The following is a 27,741-nucleotide window of genomic DNA, read 5'->3' on the forward strand; positions in this document are numbered from 1 at the left end:
CGAGCAACATACACGACCGTTCGAACAAACGCATGACTCGTCCAAACTACACGAACGACTCGACCAACATATGTTTATTTATTAATTTTTTTTTTTTTACCATTTCCTTTTATTTTTGTGATACAAAACCCTCCTACTCTTTCCAATAAATAGGAGGGTCATAACTCATGAACTCACGAGTTATGCGTCTCATTGTGCAACAAAACGTCTCACTGTGCCAAGAGCACCACAAAATTAATCAAAGAGTCATCGAGCAAACGTACTATTTAGTAAAAATCGACTCTAATATTTTTACTAAGAAATGAAAAATAGCCTAATTTCACGCAATTTGTTTTGTTTTTTTTTTATGTTAATCTTTTAGCATATAATTTTTATTTTTTTTAGAATTACAATCTACCTTCTTAAAATACTAGGCGTATTTGAGCTTGAACAATATTTTTCTGTCAAAGCTGAACCGGTCGAAGAAGGGCAAATTATATCAGTCGCTGACAACGAAACGGGAAGACAATGAGCTCGTCGAAGAAGAACTACAAGGAGAAACTCGCTCGTCGCAAGTGAGTACTCGAAATCCATTCATAGAATCACAGTATAGCTCAAACCCGACCTCATTTTGCTTGCCTTGGGAACTTATTGAATTCGTACTTCTGTTTGTTTTTTCGTCTCGCGGCAGAGAAGAAAAATCAGAGCCACCTGAAACGCCAAAGTACAGAGACCGAGCGAAGGAGCGAAGAGAGGATCAGAATCCAGATTATGAGCAGACCGAATTAGGCTCTTTCCACGCCGTTGCTCCTCCTGGAGCTGTTGCCCTAAGGTTACGATAGAATATTTTTTTTTTCCGGTTTTTTCAATTTTCTTTTGGGTATCGAATTTTTGATTTTTGTAGTTCTTTTGTTTTCAAAATTTGTAGGTCAGCCGATGAGAACAAATTGTCCATCGAGAAGAGCAAATACCTCGGAGGTTTGTGTTCTTTATGATTGGGACTTCTTCGTAGATTTTGACATCGAATTCAGTTTTCATTGTGTTTGGTATATTATGGTGTAAGGTGTGAAACGGTTTGATACTTGGCTCAATCAAGAAGAACAAGCCATGTGTATCTGTGGACATTCTGTGCTGATGCCACTGAACTTCATATACTTTTACTAAGTTATCGTTTCGTGCAATATTGCTCAGGCGATGTTGAGCACACCCATTTGGTCAAGGGATTGGATTATGCTTTGCTTAACAAAGTACGGAGTGAAATCGACAAGAAACCAGATTCTGATGATGAGAATGATCAGAAGCCTAGGTATTTTTTTTTGTAATTCTGTTTTGAACTTTTTCAAAATCTTTGATTTCGTTGTAGCTTTTCACCCGCCATGCTTAGTAGTATATTTTCATCGTGGTAAATTCTTTTCTTATTCTAGTTATGTCTTACTTAGCTTGGCGTTTTTCGTTTTGTAGATTTCATTAAGGTGAAGATTTTGTGTTTTTCTTATTTTGTGTTCCTTCTATTTAGTCGGAGTCTAGGTGATGAAAGTCAGAATGTTATTTATTGATTCTATATTTAAATGAAAAAGTTCATGCTTCTCTGTCATTTATTATACTACCCTCGTTTCAACATGCACTGAAAGATTCTTTTTATGTCACAGGCCATCTAAGGAAGACCAGCGAGTGGCATTTCGCACCGCAACTGCTAAGGTTTACTACTTTTTTTTTCTCTGATAAAACACAGCGCCCCCGATCTCTTTAAGACCATTAATTGCTTATCTGACGAGTTCTTTGCGTGCTTCAGTCAGTTTATCATTCGATTGTGAAGCCACAGACCATTATCAAGTCAAATGAGATGTTCCTACCTGGTCGAATGTTATTCATTTATAACATGGTAAATATTTTTTTTTTTCCTTTTTACCAATATGTTTTCGGGTCCATATTATGAATTTTGATTTGTGTCCAAGTCCCAAATTGAGGTTATTGAAGACTGTAGTATGTGATTAATATGATCCTCTTAGCGCAACTATTTGACACTCTTTTTCTTTACTCTCTCATTTGGGCCATACCAGGAGAATGGTTATTCTCATGACATCCCAACAACCTTGCACAAAAGTAAAGCTGACTGTCCAGAGCCTGAGGTTGAATCTCTTTCTATATTTTTTTCTGCGGTATATTATAAGAGGTAAAATATTTTATTGATTTTGCGTGTGTGTGTGTGTGCAGGAACTGGTTACTGTAAGTTTTGATGGCACTGTTCTGGACCAGATTGCTAAAATTATGTCATATCTACGTCTTGGATCTTCTGGGAAGGTTCTCAAAAAGAAGAAAAAGGACAAAAATACAAAAGGTAGTTTCTGTAAGAAATTCTTAGCTAGAAGCTTGAGGGACATTGGCATGTGGTCGGTTCATTGAGTATAAATATAGACTAGATAAAAGTCATTTAAGCGCGATTCCTGATAAGTGAGGTATATAATTATAACCACGCATTGGCCGTTAAGAAAACAGCATCTTATTATGTGTATGAAGTATGAACAATTCTAATACCGTTTGCATGGGAAATTCGAAACATCATCTTTTATTGTTCTTGAAAATGGCATCAGTATCAAAGCAATTAATTTCTAGAAAGAGAGAAAAAAGGAAGAGAAATATTACTTATAGGAGATAGTATCCCTTGTGCATGCTCGTGAAGTTAGTAAGCATTACTTTTTGAATGACTAGTGATATCGGAGAAGACAAAGCACCTACCAATCATCCTATTGTGTCACGTGTCTCACCAATAATTAAAATACAGTAGTCTCTTTCTCATATGCATAGTTACACTGTCATATTCCTCAAATCTTTCTCCTTTTTTTTCAGTTTAATTATGTTCTGAACAAATTTTTTTTTTTTCTGTTATAATAAAAAATTTCAGGGAAGATTTCTGTCATTCGTACCGACTATGAAGAAGATGATAAGCCAAACTCTAAGAATGTGATATCAAAGAATAAAGCTGAACGAGATGTTGTGCTACCGCCGCCTCCTCCTCTCAGGAAAAACCCGACAGATTCGAGAGAGAATCAAGGCCCAACTGTTGCCAGAGTAGAAGAAGATGACATCTTTGTCGGCGACGGCGTGGACTATGTCGTCCCTGGAAAAGACGAGACCCAAAGTCCTTTGTCGGAGGACATGGAAGAGTCTCCAAGAATTAAGGAGAAAACTTCCTACTTCACCGAACCCGCTTACGGTCCTGTCCCACCAACCGAAACCGCTCTACCTCCAGAATGGCAAGAACCCGTATGTCAATCAATCATTGCAAATAATTTTTCTTATATAGAATTAAACACTTGTCTGAATTTAACTCGGTAGTTTGTCAGGTCTTTAGATATTGGGGTACTAAGAAGTTATTCATTATATGAATATTGTTGAGAGTGTAGTAGAGGAAGGAAGAAGTTCTTTAAGGAGAGCTCACACACGAAAAACTATCATTGTATTCTCTTCTTTAACACTTATTATCTTCTTCATCCGATTTTAGAGCTCGTACGATGTGTTGCAACAAGCTCAAGCATTGGCCGCCAGCGCCTACCAGGGAGACTGGCAAGAGTACCAGTACGCCGAGCAACAATTGGCTTATCCCGAGCAATACCTCCAACAAAACATGCAAGGTTACGACGGGCAAGCCGAGCAAAACAACGAGCTGCTAGATCCGCGCTTCATGAGCCAAGAGGAGAAGGATCGCGGTTTGGGATCCGTTTTCAAGCGAGACGACCAGAGACTCCAACAGTTGAGGGAGAAAGACGCCCGAGAGAAGGACCCGAATTTCATCTCCGACAGCTATTCCGAGTGCTACCCCGGGTACCAAGAGTACAACCGAGAGGTCGTCGGGAGCGACGACGAAGACGACTTGTCGAAAATGGACATGGGTGGCCGAGTGAGCACCGTTCCCCGCCCGAGGACTAGAAGAAACCCTTGTAACATCGTGGCTCTGATGTGTGTTTTTTGTGTATAGGCGAAAGGTCGGCTTCATCGGTGGGACTTTGAGACGGAAGAAGAGTGGGCGACGTACAACGAGCAGAAAGAGGCGATGCCGAAGGCGGCGTTCCAGTTCGGGGTGAAGATGCAAGACGGTCGCAAGACTCGAAAGCAGAACAAGGACCAGAAGATCAACAACGAGCTTCACAAGATTAACAAGATCCTTTCCCGGAAGAAGTCTGAGAAAGACGGCGGCGACACCGGCGGCGACGGAGGAGGACATTTCGACGAGGATTTGCAGCCCGGGAAAAAGCTTCGAGTTTAAAGAAGCCTTTAATTTTTGTTAATTAATTATATGTGATTTTTTTTTTTTTTTTTTTTATTGGTCTTCAGAAAATAGTCTTGTTAGAATGTTGAAGATTGGCTTGTTGGTTGGAGACTGTATGAACTCATGCATTTTATGGAAAAGCTGATCCGAAGGTTTAATCAAACAGGTTGCATAAAGTTGTCTTGTTGAATTGACTGAGGAGATCGACCAATGTTCCTTAAATTAACTTTGCATTACAACAAGACATTTGATCCTTTGTAATTGACAGTGGAGATCAACCGATGTTACATTAGTATACCTTAGACGTTTGATGGTTTACAAACCTATTTTCAACTTTACAAGTTACAACATTGATCACACGCATTGTACTACTTTTCAAACTTAGTCCTTCGAATACCTTCCCTTGTCTAATTTTCAAACTTAGTCCCTGTTTTCTTTTCAATCTTAATAACTCAAATACCTGTTTTATTTCTTTAATTCAAAAGTATCTATCTTTTTACAGCAATTTTCCTTATTTACATTTTTATTTGAATTTATTTTATTGTTTACAATTTCACTTCACTTTTTCTTTGTTTTATACAATTTCATTTAAAATTTTAGAAAAATGGTATGAAAATAATTAAATATAAATGGATATTTGTGAAAGGTTTAAAAGTTTGACATATTTAGTAAAATAACATATTCATGAAGTATATTTGTAACTCTCTCTCTCTCTCTCTCTCACTCTTATTTTAAGCGGAAAGTACTTGAGTTACCTCATTAAAAAAAAATTGTTGTAATATCTCGCTCCTCGTCCTTTTTATGAGAATACATCAATCAGGCGTGTATTTTTTTTATTATGGTCTTACTGCATTCGTCTCCGTTAAAAACGAGTTCAAAGACTCTGAGATAATATTCACAAAAACGAAACAATTTAGGTTTATGTAGTTGGTATTAAGTATAATCTCAAGGAGATTTTTTTCGTGATATCTAGCTCATGATGTATTTCAGGAATGATTTAAAGGGAATTTTGTGCCTATTTGGAGATAGTAATATAATGTGGTATTTGCATCTTATGTCACAAATTGGCAATCCAATTGCAAATAAGTCACACTCAAAAATTTTAGATAGTTTTAGCGAAAGATGAAGTGATTTTTAAAGAGGTATTGTAAAAATTCAGAAGACATGGAGTAACTAATAAAAAGATTAAATGATGAGAGAGAGTAATTTGAAATTTGCACATATGACACGAATGTAAATACTTGACACAAATACAATTTTGACAACTTTGTGACACAAATGCAAAAACCCGACGAATTTGTGACATTGACGCAAATTTCCCTAATATAATTTCCTCTCCTTTTATCTAAAACTCTGGCCCAAATCAAACCACTTCATCAGTTGGGCCTAAATATGTTGGTCCATAGCTTTTCAAAAGCCGCGCGTGCGTGTCTCATCGGTTGGGCCTCCATTAAATTCAAAGCATCTTCCTCAAAAAAAAAAAAAAAAAAAAAAATTATAACATCATCCAATATTTATATTTTTTTCATCTCTATCTTTAGATGTATGTTTTTCGTCTTCTTGTTGCTGTTCGCTTCGGCTTCCGTGTTCGAATTTCAAAGCTTTCAAATTTCTTGAATTAAACTTCCTGAATTAAGGAAAGGTACGTCGAATCGTCTATTTCGTAGCTCGATTTTTTTTGGGTTTTGTTTCTCTTCGTTTTCTATTCCTTTTAGGAGTTGCCTGGCAGTTTGGGACCCTCCAGGGTTCTTAATTTTAGAATTTAGATTATCTACGAGTCGTAAGAAATTTGTGTCAAGTCTAACAGATAGGATTGCTTTAGAATTAGGCTTTCGAGGTCTGCGAATCGTGCCTTTTATTATATTATTTCATGTAATTATTATAGCTGAATTGAGTTTCCTATTTTGATCTCCGCGATATAGTATGAAAGCTCTGGGGTTTTGTGAATTTTGATTTGGGTGTTTCATTTTGATCATTTCATCCAAATTTTTCGTCTCACCTTTGCTTGGTCAAATTGGCAGTCCCCCTAAACCTCTTGTTGATTCGGTATATAGCTCATTGAATAAATGATGGAGAAATTGGAAGGGAAAGTTTCATACTCTTCCCTTTCAAAGATCGACAAACAAAGCCCTCATTCCAATCTCGACGACGTCGACGACTACAACAACAACAACAGTGAATGGGCCTTGCCCAGAATCGGCGTTTCGTATCCATCGGTATCGAACTCCCCGAAACAAGAAAGCTTCTTCCAGTTTCCCAGAGAACCCGAAGACTTCGCAGACGATGATGATGGGTACGATTCCTCCGAGGAAGCGGAGAATTCGGCGCTCGCCAACATGGCTCCTCATCCTCCGGAGGTGAACTTAAAGAACGTGATGCACGGCATTGTTGCGATCCTGACCGGCCAAAACAAGCCCACGAGCCTCCCCGCGATCAAATCATCCCCATTGTTCCTCGGCCCGGCGAAGAACGGAGACGACCCGTGTTTACACTCGTCGGTGTACATTCCGAGCGCCCCGCCGATGACGTTCGAGCCGAGCGGTGGTGGAGGAATCAGCTACAGCGGCTACAAAGAGGTGTTGGAGGCCGAGCCGCCCGAGTGGCTCCCCGACAGCGCCGCCGCGGCGTGTCTTCAGTGCTCTGCGCGGTTCACGGCGGTGACTCGGGGGAGACACCATTGCCGCTTCTGCGGCGGGATTTTCTGCAGAATGTGCACGAAAGGAAGGTGTTTGTTGCCGGTCAGGTTCAGAGAGAGGAATCCTCAGCGGGTCTGCGACGCCTGCTACGACAGGCTCGATCCATTGCAGGTAAAATCGGTTAAAATTTTAACCATTTTGAAAAAAAAAACTCGGTTAACCAGTTAACTGTTAGTTTCAATTTTTTTTTTCTTGGTGTTTGTTATCCACGGTTATACATGAAATAACCGGTTAAAATTGACCGATTGGTTAATTTTGACCAAAACGTTACAATCGATTAAAATGCCCACCTTTAATTTCAGGGCGTTCTGATCAACAGCGTCAGCAACGCTGCGCAGTCCGCGAAGCACGACGTGGTGGACTGGACTTGCGCGAGAGGGTGGCTGAATCTCCCGCTCGGTCTGTCCATGGAGCACGAGATATACAAGGCGTGCAATACGCTCAGAAGTTACTCCCAGGTCTCTTGTGATGTGATGCGATGTGATGTGCTGTTTATGGAGACAGTTTTTGTGTGTGTTTGTTTTGTTGACTTTCTGGTTTGGTTTTTTTGCAGATTTCGAGGTTGAATTCGGAGCGGACAATACCCCTGGCGGTTCTGAAAGGAGCGAGAGGTTTGGCGATTCTGACGGTTGCTAAAGCTGGTGTGGTTCTTTCGTACAAACTCGGGACTGGTTTGGTCATTGCTAGAAGGTTGGATGGAACTTGGTCTGCGCCGTCTGCCATATCCTCTGTCGGCTTAGGTTGGGGCGCTCAGGTGAAAATCAATCAGTAAACAGCTATATATATATATTTATATATATATACTTAAAAAGACATAATTAAGATAGCTAGCCGAGTTCACTGTTCTTGTTCTGTGATGCCAGATTGGGGGTGAGCTCATGGACTTTATCGTTGTTCTTCACAACTCAAAAGCCGTTAAGACTTTTTGCAGTCGCATGCATTTCTCTCTCGGTGCCGGGTGTAGTGCCGCCGCGGGACCCATCGGCCGGATTGCAGAGGCAGATCTCAGAGCCGGGGACAGAGGCTCTGGCATGTGTTACACGTACAGTTGCTCCAAAGGTGAACGCGTCTCACAATTTTCTACTGATGGGTTGATTGTTTTCGTCATCTTTAGATCACATTAATATATGGCTAAGCTTGAAAGTTGAACAAATAGTTGCTCTGTCTCTGTCTATGTATCTAATAGGTGCATTTGTGGGAGTCTCGCTAGAAGGAAACGTTGTTACGACGAGGATGGACACGAATCTACGCTTCTACGGCGATCCTTACCTCACCACAGCAGATATACTACTCGGGACGGTGGATAGGCCTAAGGCTGCCGAGCCATTGTACACTGCACTCGAAGACCTTTATTCAAGTTTGAGGAACTAGATTGTGTTTTTAACTGTTGTGTTGTGTTGTGTGTTCCGGTGTTGTCATCATTGATGCACAAAACTGTAAATTGTACAGTGTAGTTTCTTTAGGTGGATAAGTACTTGTCTATAAAGGGTAAAAAAACAGTCGTCAATTTCACTTCTCATTGTGTCTTCTGAAGGAATCACATTTGTACACTAGCAATTGCTAGTGTTTCTAATTCCCTAAATTAAAAAAAAAAAAAAAACAAAGTAATAGCCTTTACTATTGCCATGTTGTGATAATATTTATTTACTCCATACTCTTCATTTGAGCTTGGACGAGGTCGGGCTACGCTTAAAGGTGATTTTTTTTTTTTTTCTTTTAAGCCGAGGGGAGGCCTAGGTCGAGGCACGGTCCAAACCTTCTTATTAGGGAAGCGTTTGGGCACCTTAGGACCAAACTCGGGACTAGGTCCTCCGGTTTAGAAGAGTCTAACTTGAGCTTCTAAACTTTATTGAGTGTAGAAACATATTTTACAAATAAAAATGAGTTTTTATACATAAAAATGAGTTTTTATACATAAAAATGTATAATTTTTATTTTGAAATAATTTTATTATGAATAATTGGGCCTGAGCTAAGCTTTTTGAGGGCTTAAGTTGGGTCGGGCTCAAGGGCCTATACCCTAAGACAAACTTAGGTTCTTCAACAAGTTTGGTTTGGTTCGACTTTTTTCCAAAAGAGGTTGGTCATTCAAAACCTTTGATAAAGAAGGTCAAGCCAGGTGGTCTGCATGCGTTTAGGCCTAATTAAGTAAGCTTAGCAGTGTTCGACCTAGTCCTTGATAGGACCCTCATGTTTGTAGTCTGTAGTGGATGGCAACGAATACAGGTATGAACGAGTATACCTATTTCGGTATTTGTATCTGTTAAAAAATTTCGTTTAATTAGATTTTCCTTGGAAAGCACTGATCAAAGATCACTAGTCCTCTCGAAAGACCAAAGTTCTATTATAATCCTTGATATCTTAACAGGAGAATATAGCATAATTAATTATGGTATGAATAATACTTCTATCACAAGAAAGTCTTTTTATATCAAAAATAGTATAGAGCATTTTTTTTTCTTCTTCTTAAGAATGCATTTTCCCCAAACAAGATTTTCTAATATTTATATTTTATACACAAAAGTTAATTGTACTCAAATAGTAAAAAAAAACGTTATTCGTACTTTCTTTTTTTAACTGTGCTTTCCTTTTGATTTTATTGCAAAACGCAAGTAGAGTAGTATTTCGCAATAAACGATTCAACTAAATCCCCTATATCTATGCTTTTAAAAAAAAAGATCCCCTACATAATATTGCATATACATTTAAATGATTCAAATTAATCGCCATATTTTCTTTTGAAACTGAAAAGACATTCATTAAAGAATAGAAGAAGAAGGGGAAGAGACTCATAAAGTCCGTGACCATAAATAGCTGCCATGAATTCCACTTCCCGACCTCGACGACGCAACAGGACCGCAATGGAGACCCAAAACCTCTACGAGATCGTCGACCTCGAAAACGACGACGAAAACGACGTCGTTTTCATCTCCGGGCCAACCAAGAGAGGCACAACGAAGGCCAACGCAATCTCCGTCGAGTCCTACGACTGCGACGGAAACGACGACGTAAAGGTCCTCTGGTTCAAGACTCCCCTGAAGAAGGAGAAGAAGCCCTTCCTCTCCTCCGTCACCGAGCCCGGCGAGTCCTCGGCGCCGCCGCGGTTCGAGTGCGGGATCTGCGCCGACGAGAAGCCGCGGGAAGAGTCCTTCTCCGGCGGAGCCTGCGAGCACGCCTACTGCGCCGACTGCACGGCGAAGTACGTGGCGGCGAAGCTCTCCGACAACGTGACGGCGATTCCGTGCCCGTGGCCGGAGTGCGCGGCGACGCTGGAGCCGGAGCGGTGCCGGAGGGTGCTCTCCGGCGAGGTGTTCGAGCGGTGGGGGATGGCGCTGTGCGAGGCGCTGGTGCTGGGGACGGGGAAGACGCTCTACTGTCCGTTCAAGGACTGCTCGGCGCCGATGCTCCACGACGGCGGCGATGACGTGGCGGAGGCGTCGTGTCCGAGCTGCCACCGGATGTTCTGCGCGGCGTGCCGGGTGAGGTGGCACGCGGGGGTCACGTGCGAGGAGTTCCGGCGGCTGGGCGCCGACGAGCGCGCGGCGGAGGACATCATGCTGGTGAAGCTCGCCGCGTCGGAGAACTGGCAGAGGTGTCCCCGCTGCAAGTTCTACGTCGAGCGCTCCGAGGGATGTCTCTACATGAAGTGCAGGTTTTGTTCTGCTCTGAGTCTTGAGTTTCAATTTCATTCCCCAAATTTCAGAAAAATTATTTGTGAAATTATACGAAATTCAAAATTCAAAATTCAAATGCAAAATAACCTTACAGCGCAATAGTTATTGGATTTTGAGCACTTTGGCACATATTTTCTAAAATTTCTCTATCAAATAAATGGCCCTTTGTAAAAATAAAAAATTATACAAAATACCCAAATGAAACTAATTAATCAGCAAAATGACTAGAGTTTCACATTTTCAGAAAAGTAGTAAAAATTATTCTTGACGTCAAGATTGAAATTTTTTAAAACCTGATTATTACATTTTAGAAAAGTAGCAAATAGCTATTTAACTAAATTACCCATTCAAAGAAAAAGATGTCTAAATCCGCTAGAAGGAGGGGTCGAACCTCCGACCTTGTGGTTAACAGCCACACGCTCTAACCAACTGAGCTATTCCAGCTACTTGTTTAACATCTAATTTTAATTAGTACTAAACGCTTTTTGAATATTTTTTTTAATTGTTGTACAGGTGTGGAATCGCTTTCTGCTACAACTGCCGAAACGTGTACACGGAACACAACAGCCATTACTGCACCAACTGTAAGCGCTAATATTATGTTCGTGTCGTGTGTGTGTTCTTAAGAGTTGATAGCAAAATCGTGGCGTTGACTTTCTATAAACGGTTTGAACAGGTAGCAAAACTTGGAGCTAATGTGACTCTTGTAATTTACCATTTTCGTGTTTTGTTCGCTCGCACCTTCAACGATATATATTTTTATTTTATTTATGTTGTCTCTGTCTGTCTTCTCTGTTTTATTATACGTATACCGTAATCATCAGATGTGTAGTATTTATACGTCAGTCCGGGGGTAAAAATCTACCCTTCAAAAATTTTAAACTGACATGCTTAAATGACCAAAAACTAGATACAAATAAAAAAAAAAAACATTTATGTACAGCTCTAGCTAATTCTGTACATAAATAAGATGCCACATAATTTTTGACAAGCCTACAAGGGACAGCTCTAGCTAATTCTGTACATAAATAAGATGCCACATAATTTTCCGACGCATCAAACAATTTTCTGCCACGTAAAGTCATTGCATTGCACCGTAAAAAAGAATTTGGTACAATTCCAAAAGTGCAAAGTCTTTGGGCGATATAATTTGTAGAACACAAATGAAATGATACTCGAAGATATTTACAGTTTTTGTTTGTAATGTGTTGAATGTGATGAGATTAATCAATTATGTGACAATCACATTTTCAATAAAAAAAAACTATAAAGGTCGAGGATAATTTTGCTACTAAAAAATTTAAGAGACTAAAATGCCTTAAGCCGTGGTATCTATGATAGCCTAGTGGTAATTCCACATCACCTCTTGTGTGGAGGTCGTGGGTTCAATCTCCACTACAGCGAAGCTGCCTTCAAAAAAAAAAAATGCCTTGAGCCAAAAAAAAAAAAAAGGTGAGTATTTCAGCTTATGAGTTAAGAGAGTAACGTTATACTGACTGCCAGCACAATTGTCAAGGCCGTTGGGTTTCCCAGTCTAACGGTCAGCAAAAATAAACCACCACAAAATTCTCTAGCTCTGACTATTTCCAAGTCAAAACTGTACCGTGAGATCATCATCATCATCATCATCATCGGAAATAAATAATAGAAAAAAAAAGAAAGAAAGAACAGTCTCGTTAACTCTGATAGAGATGGACGAGTACGAGAGCTTAGACCAGTACTTCAACTTCAACGACGACGAACACATATACTCGGATTTCTCAGCTCAGACCAGCACGAACGGTGTCGTTTCAACCTCTGTCCCAAATAATAACTTGCAATGCAATCCTATCCAAAACAACCACCAAGCCCTTCCAATGCAACTCAACAACAATGGATTCATCGGAGGTTTCGATCAGTATATCGACCGCGACTTATATCCTGTCCAACACCACTACAATACTAATAATAACCAGGTAATAATAATGTTCTAGGATCTCTCTCATATTAATTTATTTTTTCAATATTTTCAGACGATTATTCGTGTATAATGCAGGGTAAAGATAGGAGTGACGTGCTAAACTATCCGTTGCCTACTTTTGCTACGTCCAACGAGTTACACTCTCTGTCACAGGTTGTTTTTATTTATTTATTTTTGTGGTTTTGGTTTTGTATTTATTTCCTAATATTAAATACAGGCTAGTAGTGCAAGTAGTGATCAATGTAACGGAACGGGAAAGCCTCGTATGAGGGCGCGGCGAGGCCAGGCCACCGATCCCCACAGCATCGCCGAAAGGGTAATTATTTGTTCGATTAAATTATCTTGATCGAGTTTTTCGGGTGTTTTTTAATATGGTTTCTTGTTGTTACGTAATTGATTGTACGTTTTGCGTCAGCTTCGGAGGGAAAAAATCTCGGATAGGATGAAGAGCCTGCAAGAGCTTTTGCCAAATCCCAACAAGGTGAGTGTGAGTTTTGAAATTTTTTACGTGAGTAACATTTAGTATTAGAAAATCACATTTATAAAGTTATTAAAAAAAGGTAAAATATAATTGAGAAATGCTTAAGAGAATTTAAAATTATTGCCTTTTCCGATGATTTGTGTACACAGACGGACAAGTCGTCGATGCTGGACGAGATCATCGAGTACGTCAAGTTTCTTCAGCTACAAATAAAGGTTGGAAAAGTATTAAATGGGCAACGTTTCCTAATTAATTTTTTTTTTTTAGTTTATGGCCTCAATTGAGCTTGCACCAAAAATTCCTGACTGGATTTTATTTTGTGTTTTTATGTTTTCCCCGAAGGTACTTAGCATGAGCAGGCATGGATCAACTGATGCAGTAATGCCTCTCGCTAGAGACGATAGCCAAGCCGAGGTAACATATATATATATATATATATATATTTATTTATCTTTAGGAAGGTCTTGATATAAAATATAAGGTGGAAGTAGCCTATTATAAAGTCCCACAGCCTTAAAAATTCGTTCTGAAATAATAAATAAATTATAAATGGCATGCATTATAAATGTAAGTTCCAATTCCAAACGTCTTTTTTTTTTCAATTGTTATGTTTATGTTTATATAAAATAAAATAAAAAAACTCCCCGAGAAGTTGGAAAAAGTTCTAGTCCTTTAAATGCCCTTCGAAACTTTAAATTTCCCTAGCTTCACGGAGTCAGTCAGCCCGTGGACCTAGAGATCATAGACTGGGTCTTAATAACTCTTAATCAATAAGATCTAAAGTGCAACGGTTTTCCCTAAAAAAAAAAAAAAAGTGCAACGTTTTTTTTTTTTTTTTTTTTTTTAAATCTACAACGGTTTTTGATGATTAGGTGAATCTTCAATTTTATGAAAATCTCAGCGATCGATGAAAATATCAAAAAGATTTTATAAAATAAAAAGTCCATTAAAATTTCAATGTTTGTTGGATTAAAAAGTCCATAAAAAATTGTCTTTTAGGGATCTTAAAAAGTTGTTACTAAAAGAAAAGGAAATATAAATTGCCACAATATTGGTTAAATTTCAGGTTTCCGACAACTTCGTGTTGGAATTTCGCCAAAATCATTTAACACTAAAGAGAAAAAAAAATACAATGAATAGAAACACTTTCCGGTGGTGACCGGAGGATCAATAAGCTCAAAACAAAGTACGGTTGTTGATGATTGGTGTCGACAATGATTTTATAAATAAAAAAATGTACATTTAAAAGTTTTACCTTAAGCTTTTGTTGGTTATCTTCGTTATTTACATAAAAAATTTATTATTAAAAGAATATATATATATATATATATATATATATATATATATATATATATATATATTCAGAGTTTCATTGAATTTCAGGTTTTCGAAAAATTTATGTTGCCATAATTACTGAGAACTAGTGAAAAAATTACAATGAATAGACATTAACCAGTTTCATGGCCAAGATCATCAATAAACTCAACCGTCGTTTATAAACAAAATGTCTATTTAAAAACTTAATTTCAAAGATTTTGTAGGTTTTTGTCATTATTTACATAAAAGAAAAATGTTACGAAAAATAAATAAATAAAAATTGATAGAATATCGTTTAAAATTCAGGTTTTAGATAATTTTTTGTTGAAATTTTGAAAAAAGATCGAAAAATTAAAATGAATAGAAATAAACCAGTTTCATGAAAAATAAGAAAAATCTCACGTACTAAGTCACTTGAAACGTTGGATTTGCAATCTAGCCAACGTTTTATGCATGTTTAAAATTTAATCACATTTGGTGACGTGACCTCACTAATCGAATAGTATTTACATGATTGTCCCTATCATTTTCATACGTTAATTTTGGTAAATGACTAATTTACCAAAATAAACAAAAATATTGACCGATTTCTTAAAATCAAGTTTGAAATTGACTAAATAACTACAACGCCCAAAAAATCGTCTTCGTATTTTGATTCATTGAGTTGTTGATTATAGTACATGAGTAAATTTGGTTTCAGGGTTGCGGTGACAATGAGATGTTGGTATCGGCATCGGTAGCGTTTGAGAGAGAGCTGGCGAGGCTGATGGATCAGTCAAACGCTGCCCAATTCCTCCATTCCAAAGGCCTCTCCCTCCTCCCTATCCCTCTCGCCTCTGCCATCTCTGCCAACCGTGGGACCCACAACGACGCCCCAAAAGTGTGACATGAATAAGCATGCTTTCAAAAAAAAAAAAAAAACCAAGGTATTAAGCAAATTAGTATGAAGATTAGGGGTTCTTTAACTATAGATTGAAATGTTGTTTACTGAATAATACTGACTGTCGTTGAATTATTATTATTTTTTTTCGATTTTCAGCAAAGTTTACTTAGTCAACATTTGATTGGAACTTTAAATTTCTTTTCACGGAATTATTGGTATTTTAATTATTTTATTATTATTTACACTTGGAGGCATCAACTTGACGAAAGTCGGACAGTCTGAAAAGTGAAAACCAATAATGCATTTGACAATCTTAACGTTGACTTGACGTCGCGTGTGTGGTGACTATTCACATGAAATTAGGATCTGCATTTATACATGTTTATGAGAGAGAGTTAAAAAGACGAAGTTGCGTGATCCTTTTCTCATCCTCTTATCCTGCCATGGGAATGTGATGAGATTAGATATGATTAGATATTTGACATTAAAGAAAGAAAGAATGAAAAATATCTATATAAACAGTAAAAAAAAATGCAGTTATATATTAACTGAGAAAAATATCTTTCAAAATATGATATGTGATCATTATTATTATTATTATTATTAAGAGTAACCGCTTCTTTAAATAGAAACATCATCCGCCCCAATAGCATTATATATATATATATAAGAACACTTAAAGTAAACATTAGAGAATAAAATCTCTAGGAATGTCGAGCAGACGTGAATCGGTCACTCGATTCGCTCGTGGGGAGTTTGGTGACAAGAACGATTGCTTAGCTCTTTGAGAAGTTCACGAATATCTTCGATGATATAAACTCAACCATTGTCTAATTCCGATTTCAAGCCACGACAATCACGAGACAATTTGCTTGCACAAATTCGAGCCAAAACCCGTGTTTTTGGGTGAAGAAGAGGTATTCCCCGAATCACTATGTATGTACTAAGCTAGAAATAGCTCATACAAGATGGTGAAACACTACGCCGTGAACTACAATAACTTTTAATGCATGTCCCAAAAAAAAAAAAAAAATTATAGGCTATAATTTCTTGACCACGATTTGTGTAATTTATTTTAAGAAATTTGTTTGATCGTTTATGTACATGAAATTGGTTTTCGTAATATGAATATTTACAAAATAAAATAAGCACCGAGTATTTTTTCACATCGAAAAAAAAAACAACATTAAAGGCCAAACAAATTCACTTTATAATCCTATAAGGGAAACAATTGGGCAAATAGCTATAATCTTAGATACTGAGGGTTAAGATCAAGTTTAAACATGTAATTAATAAATAAAGGGTTATTAAGTTATATAGCCATACGGTTATAGTGAATTGAGATATAGCCCACCATTCGTTAATTTCTTGTAAATAGCCAAGTTAACTTATTAACAGATTAGTAAAAGACTTATTTAATCCAACCAAACATGTAAAAAAAGGTCCTTAATAGACTGTCACGTATGCAAATTGGTTATTTACAAAGTATTTACCAAAGGTTGACTAATTTACAATTCCTATAGTTTAGGTGGCTTACGTAGCCAATTTTTTTTATAAATAAATAACATGAACTCAACGAAATTTCTAAAGAATCACGTATTAGCTCAAAAAGTATTACTGAACTCGTGTATTAGCTTGAAGTTTATCGATGAACTTGTTTAATTAGATTGTTCTTGGTGGAGCAAAATAATACACATAATTTCAATAATATTTGAAGATATTCTTGCCCGAAAGTACAAAGACACTTGTGTTTGGTATTCCTCTCAAAAACAATTTTTTTTGTTTTTGAGTTGAAAAAATTGAAAACAAAAATTGAAAACATGTTTGGTTTAAGTTTTTGGAAAAAAAATTCAAAAATTTTTGAAGTTGTTTTGGAAAAAGTAAAGAAAACTGAAAACAAATAAAATGTGTTTTTGAAAAAAAATTTCTTCTCTTCTCTCATCTTTCTCCTCATCTTCTCTTTTCATTCTTTCAAAAACAAAAATGAAAACTATACCAAACACTTTTTTTCAGTTTTTTCACTTTCTCAAAAACAAAAATGAAAACTGTACCAAACAGTTTTTTGAAAACAACTACAAAACAGTTTTTCAGTACAACTACAAAAATTAAAAAACAGAAAACAAAAAATAGTTTGAGTTAACTACCAAACACATTCACAAATACTTCAAATTTTTAACATCTTTAACTTAAAAAAACCAATTTCATATACTATACATATTTTAATAATTTTTTCAATCAGATAAAAAAACACGGACATCTTTTTCCTTTTCTAATTCGACACGATACCTGAAAAGCACAAAAAAATTTAATAAAATCTAAATTGATTCTCTATCTCAAGGGTATAAAAATTAGAAAAATAGGACTCTTCAGACCAAAATACCGTTTCAAACAAAAACTAATCCAAAAAACTACGATCACATAGTTCATGGTCGCAACACACCATACTTGAATGCTATTTTTTTCTTTCTTGTTATAGTGGGATGCAATTTTTTTTATTTGCATTCAAATTCGGAGTGTCGTAATAAAGCTTTTGTCTTCAAGGATATTTTGGTATTCAACGATTTAAAAATATTTTAGTACAAAGAAAAAACCATAATTTTCCTTTTTTTTTTTTTTTACAATTTTAGTATATGAATCTTATTATGTATGTTTTTTTAAATATTTTCTAAAATTTCTGAAATCAAAATATAAAACTACAATGAAATTGAATAAGACTTGCCAAATCCGTAATACCAAAAAAATCTAGGTATTATCTTTATTTTTTTTGTACGTGATCCTCCTGCCTATTAGTTATTATCGCTGAATATTCTCGCACACAAAGTGGAAGTGACAAATTGCCAGATTTGAAGACTTATTATTGTTATTATAACATTATTATAATAGGTGACTCACGGTGATGCTTTTTTCTTCTTCTGTCACTCATGTATTAAAATAATATTTTTACGTGAATACTTTATGGGCTGAGTTGTCATGGGCGTGTATGTGTGTATACGATATGCTTCAGACAGCTATAATTGAAATTACGTGTCAAAATAATCAAGAAAGAAAAGTTTCTTTTGTGTTATTTATTATTATTATTATTATTTTCAATTGAATAAATACTGTTATTAATTAGGCAAATATGAATTGTGTACTCGTAAAAGTGGACATGTTAATGCTGAAATTTCTGAAGGGAAAAAAAATGCTAAAATTTATTTAGGACGTAAATGATTCGCAAATACTATACACACTCTTTTCATTTCTAGTCCTATTTTCTCTTCTAGATTTCAATTTCTTTTCAAAGCAACGTTTTCAGTGATTTAGTTTTATCATAATTATTTTAGTTTGTTGGATAAGAGTGTGTCCGAACTTCGAAGCAGATTTTTATTTTTATTTTTTATTTTTATTTATTTCGAAATCTTCTTGCAAATGTTTCTGGTTGCTCTCCGAAGCTCTGAAATGAGACGAGATAATGGTGATTCACAACAACAAATCTTCGTGGGGTCCAATGGAGATTTTGTGCGTCTGTTTGCATTTTAGGGCTCTTTCACTTCCCAGTCTTATTCTTACATGAATAACGACCGTCTTTGTTTCCGGATTACTAGTTCGGAATAATTCGGATCGAAGTCGGTCCTAGCATCGTAATCAAGTAAGTTCACGAAGATCATTCAGTCAACTTTGGACTAAACCTTCGAAGCCACTGAGTTCCGATTCGCCGGGTGATGTTACTGTTAGGAAGCTTGGTCTGATTCACTACTCAGGTACTGCTTTCTCATCAATTTCGGTTTGCTAGGGTTTTTTCAGTGCGTTCGAAGCCAGTTTGGATGCTCAAGGACCGATACGATATAATGAATCGTTGCCGTGGTTCGTGATGGCTCGGGTATGGCGGAACCGTCGTCCCCGATGGGAACCCCGGAGAACAAGATGCCGGACCTGGTGGACATGGTGAGGTCGTGGATCCCGCGGCGGTCGGAGCCGGCGAATGTTTCCCGGGACTTTTGGATGCCGGACCAGAGCTGCAGAGTCTGCTACGAGTGCGACTCGCAGTTCACGGTCTTCAACCGCCGCCACCACTGTCGCATCTGCGGCCGAGTCTTCTGCGCCAAGTGCACCGCCAACTCGATCCCGGCCTCTCCGGCCGAGCCCGGAGAGGACTCCGAGAGGATCCGCGTCTGTAGCTTCTGCTACAGCCAGTGGGACCGGGGTTTCGGGACCGCCCGCGCCCCCGGGTCCGGGTTCGGGCCCGCCGGCGGTGGGCTCAGCCCATCCCAGTCCGCTACTAGCTTGGTGAGCTCAAAATCGAGCTGCACGGGCCAGAGCAGCACTAGCACGGCTGGCTCCACGCCGTACTCGACCGGTCCGTACCAACACGTGCCCTCCGATCCCGGTCTGAGCCCGTGCCAGTCGGTCCAGTTAGACCCGGCGGCGGTTCAGGAACAGAGCAGCTTAGCGTCTCAGAGGAGCTTGAATCTCGACACGGCGACCGAGCATTCCTTGCCCGACCAATACGACTACTTTACCAACAGGTTGTGGATGCCTTTTATTGTTTTAGGTTTTTCTTATGAAAAAAAGGTGTATTTAGAAGCATTATATTTATAATATTTTTTTTAATGTATTCTTTGGATTCAGGAGTGATGACGAGGATGATGATTATGGTCCGTATCCGAATGGTACAGACACCAGAGATTTCTCCCAAAACGATGCTTATTTTGGTGCGGTGGGTATTGAAGATATTGACCAGGTCTATGGGCCTCATAACAACGTCCAGTCCGATGAAGATAATACCGATGTCAAAGCTTTGGAAGCCTCGCTCTCAATTGAGGATTACGATACGCCGGGTATGGTCGATACTACACGAGAACGGGAAGAAGGTGATAAACTGGATGCTCGCGATGAACATGAAGAGAACATGAATTCCGACGCTGTGGATTTCGAGAATAATGGACTGCTTTGGATACCTCCTCCGCCAGAGGACGAAGAAGACGATAGAGAAGCTGCACTGTTCGATGATGATGACGAGGAATGTGGTAGTACAGGAGAGTGGGGATATTTACGCTCTACGAACAGCTTTGGAAACGGAGAGTACCGTACAGCTAAAGAGAAGTGCAACGAGGGACACAGAAATGCCATGAAAAACGTGGTGGAAGGGCATTTCAAAGCTTTGGTAGCGCAGCTTTTACAGGCTGAGAACCTGCCTGTGGGCGATGATGATAATGACAAAGAGGGCTGGATGGAGATCGTTACTTCTTTGTCGTGGGAAGCTGCGACGCTTCTTAAGCCTGATATGAGTAAAGGTGGAGGCATGGATCCCGGGGGATACGTCAAGGTTAAATGCATAGCTTGTGGGCGACGCAGCGAGAGGTAATTGGGTCAACCGCATTTCCTTTTTTTTATTATTATTATTAGTAGTTTGGAGTTTGAGACCAACTTTTATCAGAATAAGGTTCATGTCTCTTTAAAAAAATAAAAATATTTGTTAGCGGTCCTGTTTGTTTTTATCATTTACATACCTCTTGTTTTGCTAATTACATTTTATTTTCTAGTATGGTGGTTAAAGGAGTTGTTTGTAAGAAAAATATGGCTCATCGACGAATGACATCAAGGATAGAAAAACCGCGTTTTCTTATTCTTGGAGGAGCTTTGGAATATCAACGCGTTTCTAATCTCTTGTCCAGTTTTGATACTTTGTTGCAACAGGTCCGATTATCAATTTCCTTTTCCATTTTCTCAAGTTAATTTAGCTAAATCCTAAGTGTTAGGAAGTTTTAAGAAGAGACTCAAGGCTGGGGATATCCCCATCAAGTCTCTGTTATTTAATTTATTTGTCTAGGCAATTCTGGTTGTGTTTATCTTCTCATATCTCTGTATTTGATTAGGAAATGGACCATTTGAAGATGGCAGTTGCTAAGATTGATGCTCATCACCCTGATGTTCTTTTGGTAGAGAAGTCAGTATCTCGGCATGCCCAAGAATACCTGCTTGCTAAAAATATATCACTTGTTTTGAATATTAAGAGGCCGCTTTTAGAGCGCGTAGCGCGATGCACTGGTGCACAAATAGTTTCTTCTATTGATCATCTTACATCACCAAAACTGGGCTACTGTGATCTGTTCCATGTGGATAAGTTTCTTGAAGATCATGGAAGTGCAGGGCAAGGTGGGAAGAAGTCAATAAAGACTCTCATGTTCTTTGAGGGGTGCCCAAAACCATTGGGTTGCACGGTAAGTCCTGCATAATAGTCATAGGAAAATTCTTGTCTTATTGGCGTTTCCTTGACTAAATCTTCCAAATATTTGAAATCAACACTGGATGTGTGGACTTATTATCTTTGTGTTCGTAGCTTCAGTAACAGAGCCTTCTCAATGGTGGATATATATATATATATATATATATATATATATATATATATATATATATATATATATATATATATATATATATATATATAAAGAAACTCGAAGATAAAATTAAAAAAGAGGAAAACGAAAGCTTCTACTATGAAGAAGCAAAATACAATCTAGAATGGTGGGATATATATTTGAAGTATTTGTTTTCTTTCTTTTAGGTTCTTCTTAAAGGTGCTAGTGCAGAGGAGTTAAAGAAAGTGAAACATGTTATTCAATATGGAGTTTTCGCTGCTTATCACCTCGCTCTCGAGACATCGTTTTTGGCTGATGAAGGTGCTTCAATTCCAGAGCTACCTCTAAAGTCGCCAATAACTGTTGCCTTACCTGATAAGCCATCTAGCATCGATAGATCGATTTCCACCATACCTGGTTTCAATTCACTGCCGAGTTCGAAGTCCACGCATGACGAGGTTGTTTATGGAACAGAGAAATCTATCAATACAACCAGTTTAGAGAGAGATTTATCCACCAATTTTAAACCGTTTCCAAAATTGGAAGTTGATGTTTCCCGCAAACATATAGCTCCTCGGCATATCCCAAACTCTTCAATATTGACTGATTCTCTCACCCCCATGTTGGCTGTTGGACATGATAACTTCGATGGCTCCCATAAACAAGTGTTCCACATTGAGGGCATGCATGGTAATGGTCCTGAAATGCTTTCTAAAGATAATGTATCTGACACGCGAGAACTAGTCTTGGACCCGAATTCGGTTCATGATTTGTATGGCAGCTCTGAGCTAGTTGGTCTTGCTGATGGAAATGCACCGGCTCTAGTTCCCCAAATAACTCTCAATCGCACCGAGTATATGGAGCCTTTGAAAGAAGACTTTCCTCCATCACCATCGGACAATCAGAGCATTCTAGTGTCCTTATCAACTCGATGCGTTTGGAAGGGAACCGTATGTGAGCGCGCCCATCTTTTCCGGATAAAATACTATGGAAATTTCGACAAACCTTTGGGACGGTTTTTACGTGACCACCTGTTTGATCAGGTAAACCTTGCTCTCTAGACATGTGGAATATCTTAGACATCTTCAAACATCTCTCATCTTATCGTTTATGTGAGAACAGGGCTGAGACTAAAAATATACCATTTCTTTTACCAGAATTATCTCTGCCGCTCGTGTGGTACGCAATCAGAGGCGCATGTTCATTGTTATACTCACAGACAAGGGAGTCTCACCATATCTGTCAAAAAACTACCAGAGTTTCTCTTACCAGGGGAAAAGGAAGGTAAAATATGGATGTGGCATCGGTGCTTGAAATGTCGTCGGACCAGTGGCTTCCCTCCAGCAACTCCGAGAATAGTAATGTCTGACGCCGCGTGGGGTTTGTCATTCGGAAAATTTCTGGAGCTTAGCTTTTCAAATCACGCAGCAGCCAGCAGGGTTGCCAGTTGTGGGCATTCTCTTCACAGAGATTGCCTTCGCTTTTACGGGTATGCCTTCGCTTACCCATAATGTATTTCTTCTGTGCAGTATATCGTGTTGTCAGTGCTTACTGTATTGTTTTGTATGCTCAGCTAGGAAATCAGCCATGTTTAATTCATGGTGCAGTTCGTAAATCAAAGAATTCTGGATGTAGTGACTGAATTTCTGGGAGTTAATTTCACTTCTTTTAGGGATAGAAGCTGTGGCTTTTATAAAACAAATTATCAGAATAACGAAACCAACCCACAAAATCAGGAGCCAAGTCTGCTAACAAACTTGATCTTGGTGGAATGGATATTATATTGACTTGCTATCTTATGCCAGTGTTGTTAATGTTGCTTATGCAGTTTTGGGAGAATGGTTGCTTGCTTCCGTTACGCCTCAATTGATGTTCTTTCTGTTCACCTTCCACCCCCAAAACTTGAATTTTACTATGCCGATCAGGAATGGATACAGAAAGAAGCAAATGAGGTAGAGTTTTAGAAGCGTCGCTCTCTTTTTGCTCATGGATTCTTATTACTTATTAAATGCTCATTGGTAAATGACCTGTCAAGCAGGTACACGAACAGGCAGAACTCCTATTTACTGAAGTCAAGAATGCTCTTCGTCAGATTCTACAGAAGTCAGAAATTGTGGAATCACAGACAGGGTTTGAGTTAAGGCAACAAGTCGAAGAACTGGAGCATATGCTACAACAAGAGAGAAAAGAATTTGGGGTACACATAAACCTTTGCTAAATTTTGAATAGGACACTTTGTTTTACTTGAGGATCGAAACCAACAGCGACGGAAATACGGATCAAAATTTTATATGAATTTGAAATACCGCTACTGACACGCGGATCATTTACTGACAGAAATATCGTAACCTACAAATTTTATTTTATAAAATAATAGAATTATAATTATTTTTATTAACATGTTCATCAGAAGAAAAAAATCAACATATGTGGGTAATATTTTCCAATATAATTTTTTTTTAACAACTTGATATTTTTCTCTCAAGTGCAATGGGGAGTATGGTTTTAACGCTTCAGCTCTATCCCCAACCGAAAAATCTCTTGCGCATATCTTCAAAATCGAGGGGCCTCGGGGTTTGGGATTTGTGAAGTCATGCCTTCGGAAATGAAGGCCATAAAAAATAAAAAATAAAATAAAAAATAAAAAAGAAGATGAAATGTCTAGTCTCTTAACTCTGCATAAATTATACCTTTAATAATTGATGATGTCCGTGGATGATAGTGTTCAATGGAATTGGACGACTGGGAGGTCTTATTCTCGACAGGAAACTAGTGACTGGAGAAGTCTTCTCCAATCCTATAAATTTTAGGGACTATATACTTGGTTAATACGAAGGATAACTTGGAAGTTCCAAAATTGTTTGCCAGAATATATTTAGCCTTTTCACAGTTCTCCATTATTGTTTTACTTTTTAGTCTTCTCTCAAGAAGTTATGTATTTACTTGTCATCTGTTTCTTGTTTTTGATTTTTTTCCTGTAGGAATCATTACAAAAAGCAGTTGGCAATGAGTTAAAAGTGGGAATACCTGCCATCGATATTCTTGAAATAAATAAGCTGCGGAGACTAATGCTCTTCCACTCTTATTTCTGGGAGCAACGCTTGATGCAGACGATTAGTTTGAATAAGAAAAATAGTCTCCTAGAAAGCTTGAGCAATTCCACCCCAAAACTCAAGGAGAAATTTGTCGGTTCTGAGGAGAATATTATCCAGACAAGTGTGCCTGCAAAGTTAAACAAAAGCTTTAGTAGTTATGATTCCTTTCTGACTGATACAAAAGCAGGTCTTGACCAAAAAGAAGAATCTGGAAAAACTTTCCAGCCAGATGGGTTTCAGAACAGTAATGAAACTGACTCAGGTGAAAATTTGAAGGATGAGAATAACGTGTTTCTTTCTTCCGAGGAAGATGTTGATAAGAAAAACGATCCTATGGTCGATGAAGAATCATTGAGAAATGCTCATTCAGATGGAGAGTATCCCATTGCAGCAGACCTATCTGATACGCTTGACGCTGCATGGACCGGTGAATGCCCAGCCAGTGCGGCTCCTATGGAGGATGGCTATATGTCTGCTGATTCAACTGTTGTAAAGACAGTTACAGCAACGGCCAACTTCGAAAATCCTACTATCAATCAAGGGAAGATTGAGGTGATCCATTCTGTTGCCTCTGGTTTACCTTTAAGTGGGCGGGGAAATTTAGAAAGCATGACAAGATTGGTGAGCCTTCCCTTTTCAAGAGGGAACAATTCAACCAAGAGCTTATCTTTTGGCTCTCATAAGCTTGTAATAGGTGAAAATGTTCCTATCTATATGCCGCTGTTTCGAGGATTGGAACGACAGAGTGGTGCAAGGCTGCTTTTGCCTGTTGGTGTCAATGACACTGTCGTCCCTGTTTATGATGATGAACCCACTAGTATTATAGCGTACGCGCTAGTTTCATCAGATTACCATTTACAGATATTTGAATCTGAGAAGCCGAAAGATAACGGGGATTCTTCAATCTCTTTACCAATCTTTGATTCACTGAATCTTCTCTCACTTAATTCTTTTGACGAGTCCATGGCTGATACCTACAGAAGTTTTTCTGCCGGTGATGAAAGCATGTTATCCACATCCGCGTCTCGTGGCTCTCAGGTAGTGGATCCAACTCAGTTTTCAAAGGATCTGCATGCTAGAGTTTCCTTTACAGATGATGGTCCTCTAGGGAAGGTGAAGTATACTGTGACTTGTTACTACGCTAAAGGTTTTGAAGCTTTAAGGAGGATGTGTTGTCCTTCTGAGTTAGATTTTGTACGATCTCTTAGCCGGGGTAAGAAGTGGGGTGCCCAGGGCGGAAAAAGCAAGGTTTTCTTCGCGAAAACATTGGATGATCGATTCATTATCAAGCAAGTTACAAAGACTGAGCTAGAGTCATTTATCATGTTTGGACCAGCTTATTTCAAGTATTTGACTGAGTCAATCAGCACAGGAAGTCCAACTTGTTTGGCAAAGATCCTCGGCATTTATCAGGTATAATCACACTGACGTATGAATCAATTCTCTATTATAATCGAAGACTTCAGTTTCCTCCCTGTATTTACCAATTTTTTTTTTCAAGTTTAATTGGTATTCCGTGGAAAAATATCTTTCTACTCTTTGCTTACGAGCATAATCTTGGTCAAAGTGCTCAGTTGAATCAGTTATCTGTTTGTTTCGTTACTGACCTGCTATCACTATATTTTGGTCGTCTTGTTTTGAAGGTTTCATCAAAGCATGCTAAAGGAGGGAAAGAATTTAAGATGGATGTCTTGGTGATGGAGAATCTCTTATTCAGGCGAAGAGTCACTCGGGTCTATGACCTTAAAGGATCTACACGGTCCCGATACAATGCAGATACGAGTGGGACTAACACAGTTCTCCTGGACCAGAATCTGATCGAAGCAATGTCAACTTCTCCCATTTTTGTGGGGAACAAAGCAAAGCGGGTACTAGAGAGAGCTGTCTGGAATGACACATCGTTCCTCGCTGTAAGTTTAAATTTGATTCAGCTCATGTTACTCAGTTGCAAGTTTAGAACCTCCACAATTACTAATTTTTTTTCCAAGGTTGATGACAATTTCAAACATACTTCACAATCCTAGATGATCACTAACCTACAATTATTTGAGAACGAAAAAAAGAGTGAATCAGTAGATTATTCCCGACCTCTTTGAGTTAAAATTTCCAATAACTCAGGGGTCTTTGATCCTCGTATAGTAGTTTTTACTGTCGTTTAAATGTCTTGCAGTCAATTGACGTGATGGACTACTCGCTCTTGGTCGGCGTGGACGAGGAAAGGCACGAACTTGTTCTTGGGATCATTGATTTTGTGAGGCAGTACACATGGGATAAACACCTCGAAACTTGGGTGAAGACCTCGGGCTTCCTCGGCGGACCCAATAACGCAGCCCCGACTGTAATTTCGCCGCAACAGTACAAGAAACGGTTCAGGAAAGCCATGTCCATGTACTTTCTCATGGTGCCTGACCAGTGGCTCCCCGCGACAATCATCCCGAGTCGATCTCAGTCCGAGCTTTGTGAAGAAAACAATCAAGGTGGGTCCCTCGAATAATAACTTGGAGCCGCTTTTTCTTGGACATGGAGATGAAGTTGAACTCATGTCATTTTTTATTTGCTGGGTTATAAATCTCCTGTCTGTCTTCCTTTTCATGCCATGTATTTTCTTATGGTCATCTGTGTATTGTTGTGGTATATATAAACAATTGTTTTTCTTTACCTTTTTTTTTGGCCCTCGTTTGGGTCACAAGATGGGAAGATCCCTATACAAATTTCAACAGGGGTATAGTAGTGTTATAGGCTATGTTTATTTTCCCATGTAGTAAATGTATCATAAGCTTTCATTTGGGTCGTTGCTCTGTTTTCTTTATTTGGGTCGTTGCTCTATCCGACTTTTTTGGCCTTGTGGTTTTTACTATCCTTATACAAGGAAATGTGTTTAGTTTTATTTGTTTCAAGTGTACTTTTGAAGGATGAAATTCAGGAATTATTCTCGATTTGTATCACCAAATTCCAAGAATAATACATTATTCAATATTCATTCCAGTCGTGACTGGTAAATGTCGCTTTAAATTTGTGGAAGAAAATGTTATTTCTTGAATATCTAATAGAT

The 27,741-nt window shown here is 38.3% G+C and overlaps 5 protein-coding genes and 1 non-coding gene across 9 annotated transcripts; 5 read left to right on the forward strand and 1 right to left on the reverse strand.

The window, feature by feature from the left end:
* The first annotated feature begins 396 nt into the window (after positions 1–396).
* On the forward strand, positions 397–4,558 carry SMU2 (RED family protein). The gene is made up of 11 exons (XM_089613045.1): positions 397–554; positions 671–811; positions 908–957; positions 1,171–1,285; positions 1,629–1,677; positions 1,772–1,861; positions 2,040–2,108; positions 2,194–2,317; positions 2,882–3,243; positions 3,482–3,877; positions 3,956–4,558. Exons 1-11 carry the CDS (start codon positions 508–510, stop codon positions 4,241–4,243), a joined length of 1,731 nt encoding a protein of 576 aa, XP_089469171.1. The 5' UTR covers positions 397–507; the 3' UTR covers positions 4,244–4,558.
* Positions 4,559–5,761: 1,203 nt separating this feature from the next.
* Positions 5,762–8,566, forward strand: LOC149400178 (RING/FYVE/PHD-type zinc finger family protein). 2 transcript variants are annotated; one of them, XM_089613238.1, is made up of 6 exons: positions 5,762–5,888; positions 6,268–7,053; positions 7,245–7,400; positions 7,496–7,696; positions 7,806–8,001; positions 8,129–8,566. In XM_089613238.1, exons 2-6 carry the CDS (start codon positions 6,313–6,315, stop codon positions 8,311–8,313), a joined length of 1,479 nt encoding a protein of 492 aa, XP_089469364.1. In that variant the 5' UTR covers positions 5,762–5,888; positions 6,268–6,312; the 3' UTR covers positions 8,314–8,566. The 2 variants fall into 2 exon arrangements, with proteins under 2 accessions (XP_089469364.1, XP_089469365.1); XM_089613239.1 differs by having other exon boundaries at positions 5,771–5,888; positions 6,301–7,053.
* Positions 8,567–9,653: 1,087 nt separating this feature from the next.
* Positions 9,654–11,391, forward strand: LOC149400179 (E3 ubiquitin-protein ligase RSL1-like). Its single transcript, XM_089612899.1, has 3 exons — positions 9,654–10,593; positions 11,129–11,199; positions 11,292–11,391. Exons 1-3 carry the CDS (start codon positions 9,761–9,763, stop codon positions 11,309–11,311), a joined length of 924 nt encoding a protein of 307 aa, XP_089469025.1. The 5' UTR covers positions 9,654–9,760; the 3' UTR covers positions 11,312–11,391.
* On the reverse strand, positions 10,986–11,059 carry TRNAN-GUU (transfer RNA asparagine (anticodon GUU)). Its single transcript has one exon. It is a non-coding gene; the product is annotated as a tRNA-Asn (tRNA).
* Positions 11,392–13,220: 1,829 nt separating the features above from the next.
* Positions 13,221–15,259, forward strand: LOC149400181 (transcription factor LRL2-like). The gene is made up of 3 exons (XM_089610394.1): positions 13,221–13,280; positions 13,399–13,470; positions 15,074–15,259. Exons 1-3 carry the CDS (start codon positions 13,221–13,223, stop codon positions 15,257–15,259), a joined length of 318 nt encoding a protein of 105 aa, XP_089466520.1.
* An 819-nt stretch (positions 15,260–16,078) lies between these two features.
* FAB1A (1-phosphatidylinositol-3-phosphate 5-kinase FAB1A) lies at positions 16,079–27,674 on the forward strand. 3 transcript variants are annotated; one of them, XM_089611642.1, is made up of 12 exons: positions 16,079–16,173; positions 18,688–19,761; positions 19,865–20,596; positions 20,779–20,932; positions 21,112–21,456; positions 21,801–22,637; positions 22,752–23,083; positions 23,423–23,546; positions 23,633–23,791; positions 24,576–26,102; positions 26,333–26,599; positions 26,860–27,674. In XM_089611642.1, the coding sequence occupies exons 2-12, from the start codon at positions 19,118–19,120 to the stop codon at positions 27,181–27,183; spliced, it is 5,445 nt and encodes a 1,814-aa protein (XP_089467768.1). In that variant the 5' UTR covers positions 16,079–16,173; positions 18,688–19,117; the 3' UTR covers positions 27,184–27,674. The 3 variants fall into 3 exon arrangements, with proteins under 3 accessions (XP_089467768.1, XP_089467769.1, XP_089467767.1); XM_089611643.1 differs by lacking the exon at positions 16,079–16,173 and having other exon boundaries at positions 18,400–18,884; positions 19,029–19,761; XM_089611641.1 differs by lacking the exon at positions 16,079–16,173 and having other exon boundaries at positions 18,400–19,761.
* Positions 27,675–27,741: the final 67 nt, after the last annotated feature.

The sequence above is a fragment of the Urtica dioica genome, chromosome 4 (genome assembly GCF_054948205.1).
Source record: "Urtica dioica subsp. dioica isolate 48M chromosome 4, U.dioica_male_clone48M_v1_H2, whole genome shotgun sequence".
Taxonomy (NCBI): domain Eukaryota; kingdom Viridiplantae; phylum Streptophyta; class Magnoliopsida; order Rosales; family Urticaceae; genus Urtica; species Urtica dioica.

What these genes read in the sequence shown, in the direction of transcription:
- SMU2 (XM_089613045.1), top strand. Translation starts at nt 508, where the DNA reads ATGAGCTCGTCGAAGAAGAACTACAAGGAGAAACTCGCTCGTCGCAA. An exon ending in CCTGGAGCTGTTGCCCTAAG is followed by an intron (nt 812 to 907) that starts GTTACGATAGAA and finishes CAAAATTTGTAG; the next exon opens with GTCAGCCGATGAGAACAAAT. An exon ending in GAGAATGATCAGAAGCCTAG is followed by an intron (nt 1,286 to 1,628) that starts GTATTTTTTTTT and finishes TTTATGTCACAG; the next exon opens with GCCATCTAAGGAAGACCAGC.
- LOC149400178 (XM_089613238.1), top strand. Translation starts at nt 6,313, where the DNA reads ATGATGGAGAAATTGGAAGGGAAAGTTTCATACTCTTCCCTTTCAAAG. An exon ending in CGCTCAGAAGTTACTCCCAG is followed by an intron (nt 7,401 to 7,495) that starts GTCTCTTGTGAT and finishes GTTTTTTTGCAG; the next exon opens with ATTTCGAGGTTGAATTCGGA. An exon ending in CACGTACAGTTGCTCCAAAG is followed by an intron (nt 8,002 to 8,128) that starts GTGAACGCGTCT and finishes TGTATCTAATAG; the next exon opens with GTGCATTTGTGGGAGTCTCG.
- LOC149400179 (XM_089612899.1), top strand. Translation starts at nt 9,761, where the DNA reads ATGAATTCCACTTCCCGACCTCGACGACGCAACAGGACCGCAATGGAG. An exon ending in TGTCTCTACATGAAGTGCAG is followed by an intron (nt 10,594 to 11,128) that starts GTTTTGTTCTGC and finishes ATTGTTGTACAG; the next exon opens with GTGTGGAATCGCTTTCTGCT. An exon ending in CAGCCATTACTGCACCAACT is followed by an intron (nt 11,200 to 11,291) that starts GTAAGCGCTAAT and finishes CGGTTTGAACAG; the next exon opens with GTAGCAAAACTTGGAGCTAA.
- LOC149400181 (XM_089610394.1), top strand. Translation starts at nt 13,221, where the DNA reads ATGCTGGACGAGATCATCGAGTACGTCAAGTTTCTTCAGCTACAAATA. An exon ending in TACAAATAAAGGTTGGAAAA is followed by an intron (nt 13,281 to 13,398) that starts GTATTAAATGGG and finishes TTTTCCCCGAAG; the next exon opens with GTACTTAGCATGAGCAGGCA. An exon ending in GAGACGATAGCCAAGCCGAG is followed by an intron (nt 13,471 to 15,073) that starts GTAACATATATA and finishes ATTTGGTTTCAG; the next exon opens with GGTTGCGGTGACAATGAGAT.
- FAB1A (XM_089611642.1), top strand. Translation starts at nt 19,118, where the DNA reads ATGGCGGAACCGTCGTCCCCGATGGGAACCCCGGAGAACAAGATGCCG. An exon ending in TGTGGGCGACGCAGCGAGAG is followed by an intron (nt 20,597 to 20,778) that starts GTAATTGGGTCA and finishes TTTATTTTCTAG; the next exon opens with TATGGTGGTTAAAGGAGTTG. An exon ending in ATGACACATCGTTCCTCGCT is followed by an intron (nt 26,600 to 26,859) that starts GTAAGTTTAAAT and finishes AATGTCTTGCAG; the next exon opens with TCAATTGACGTGATGGACTA.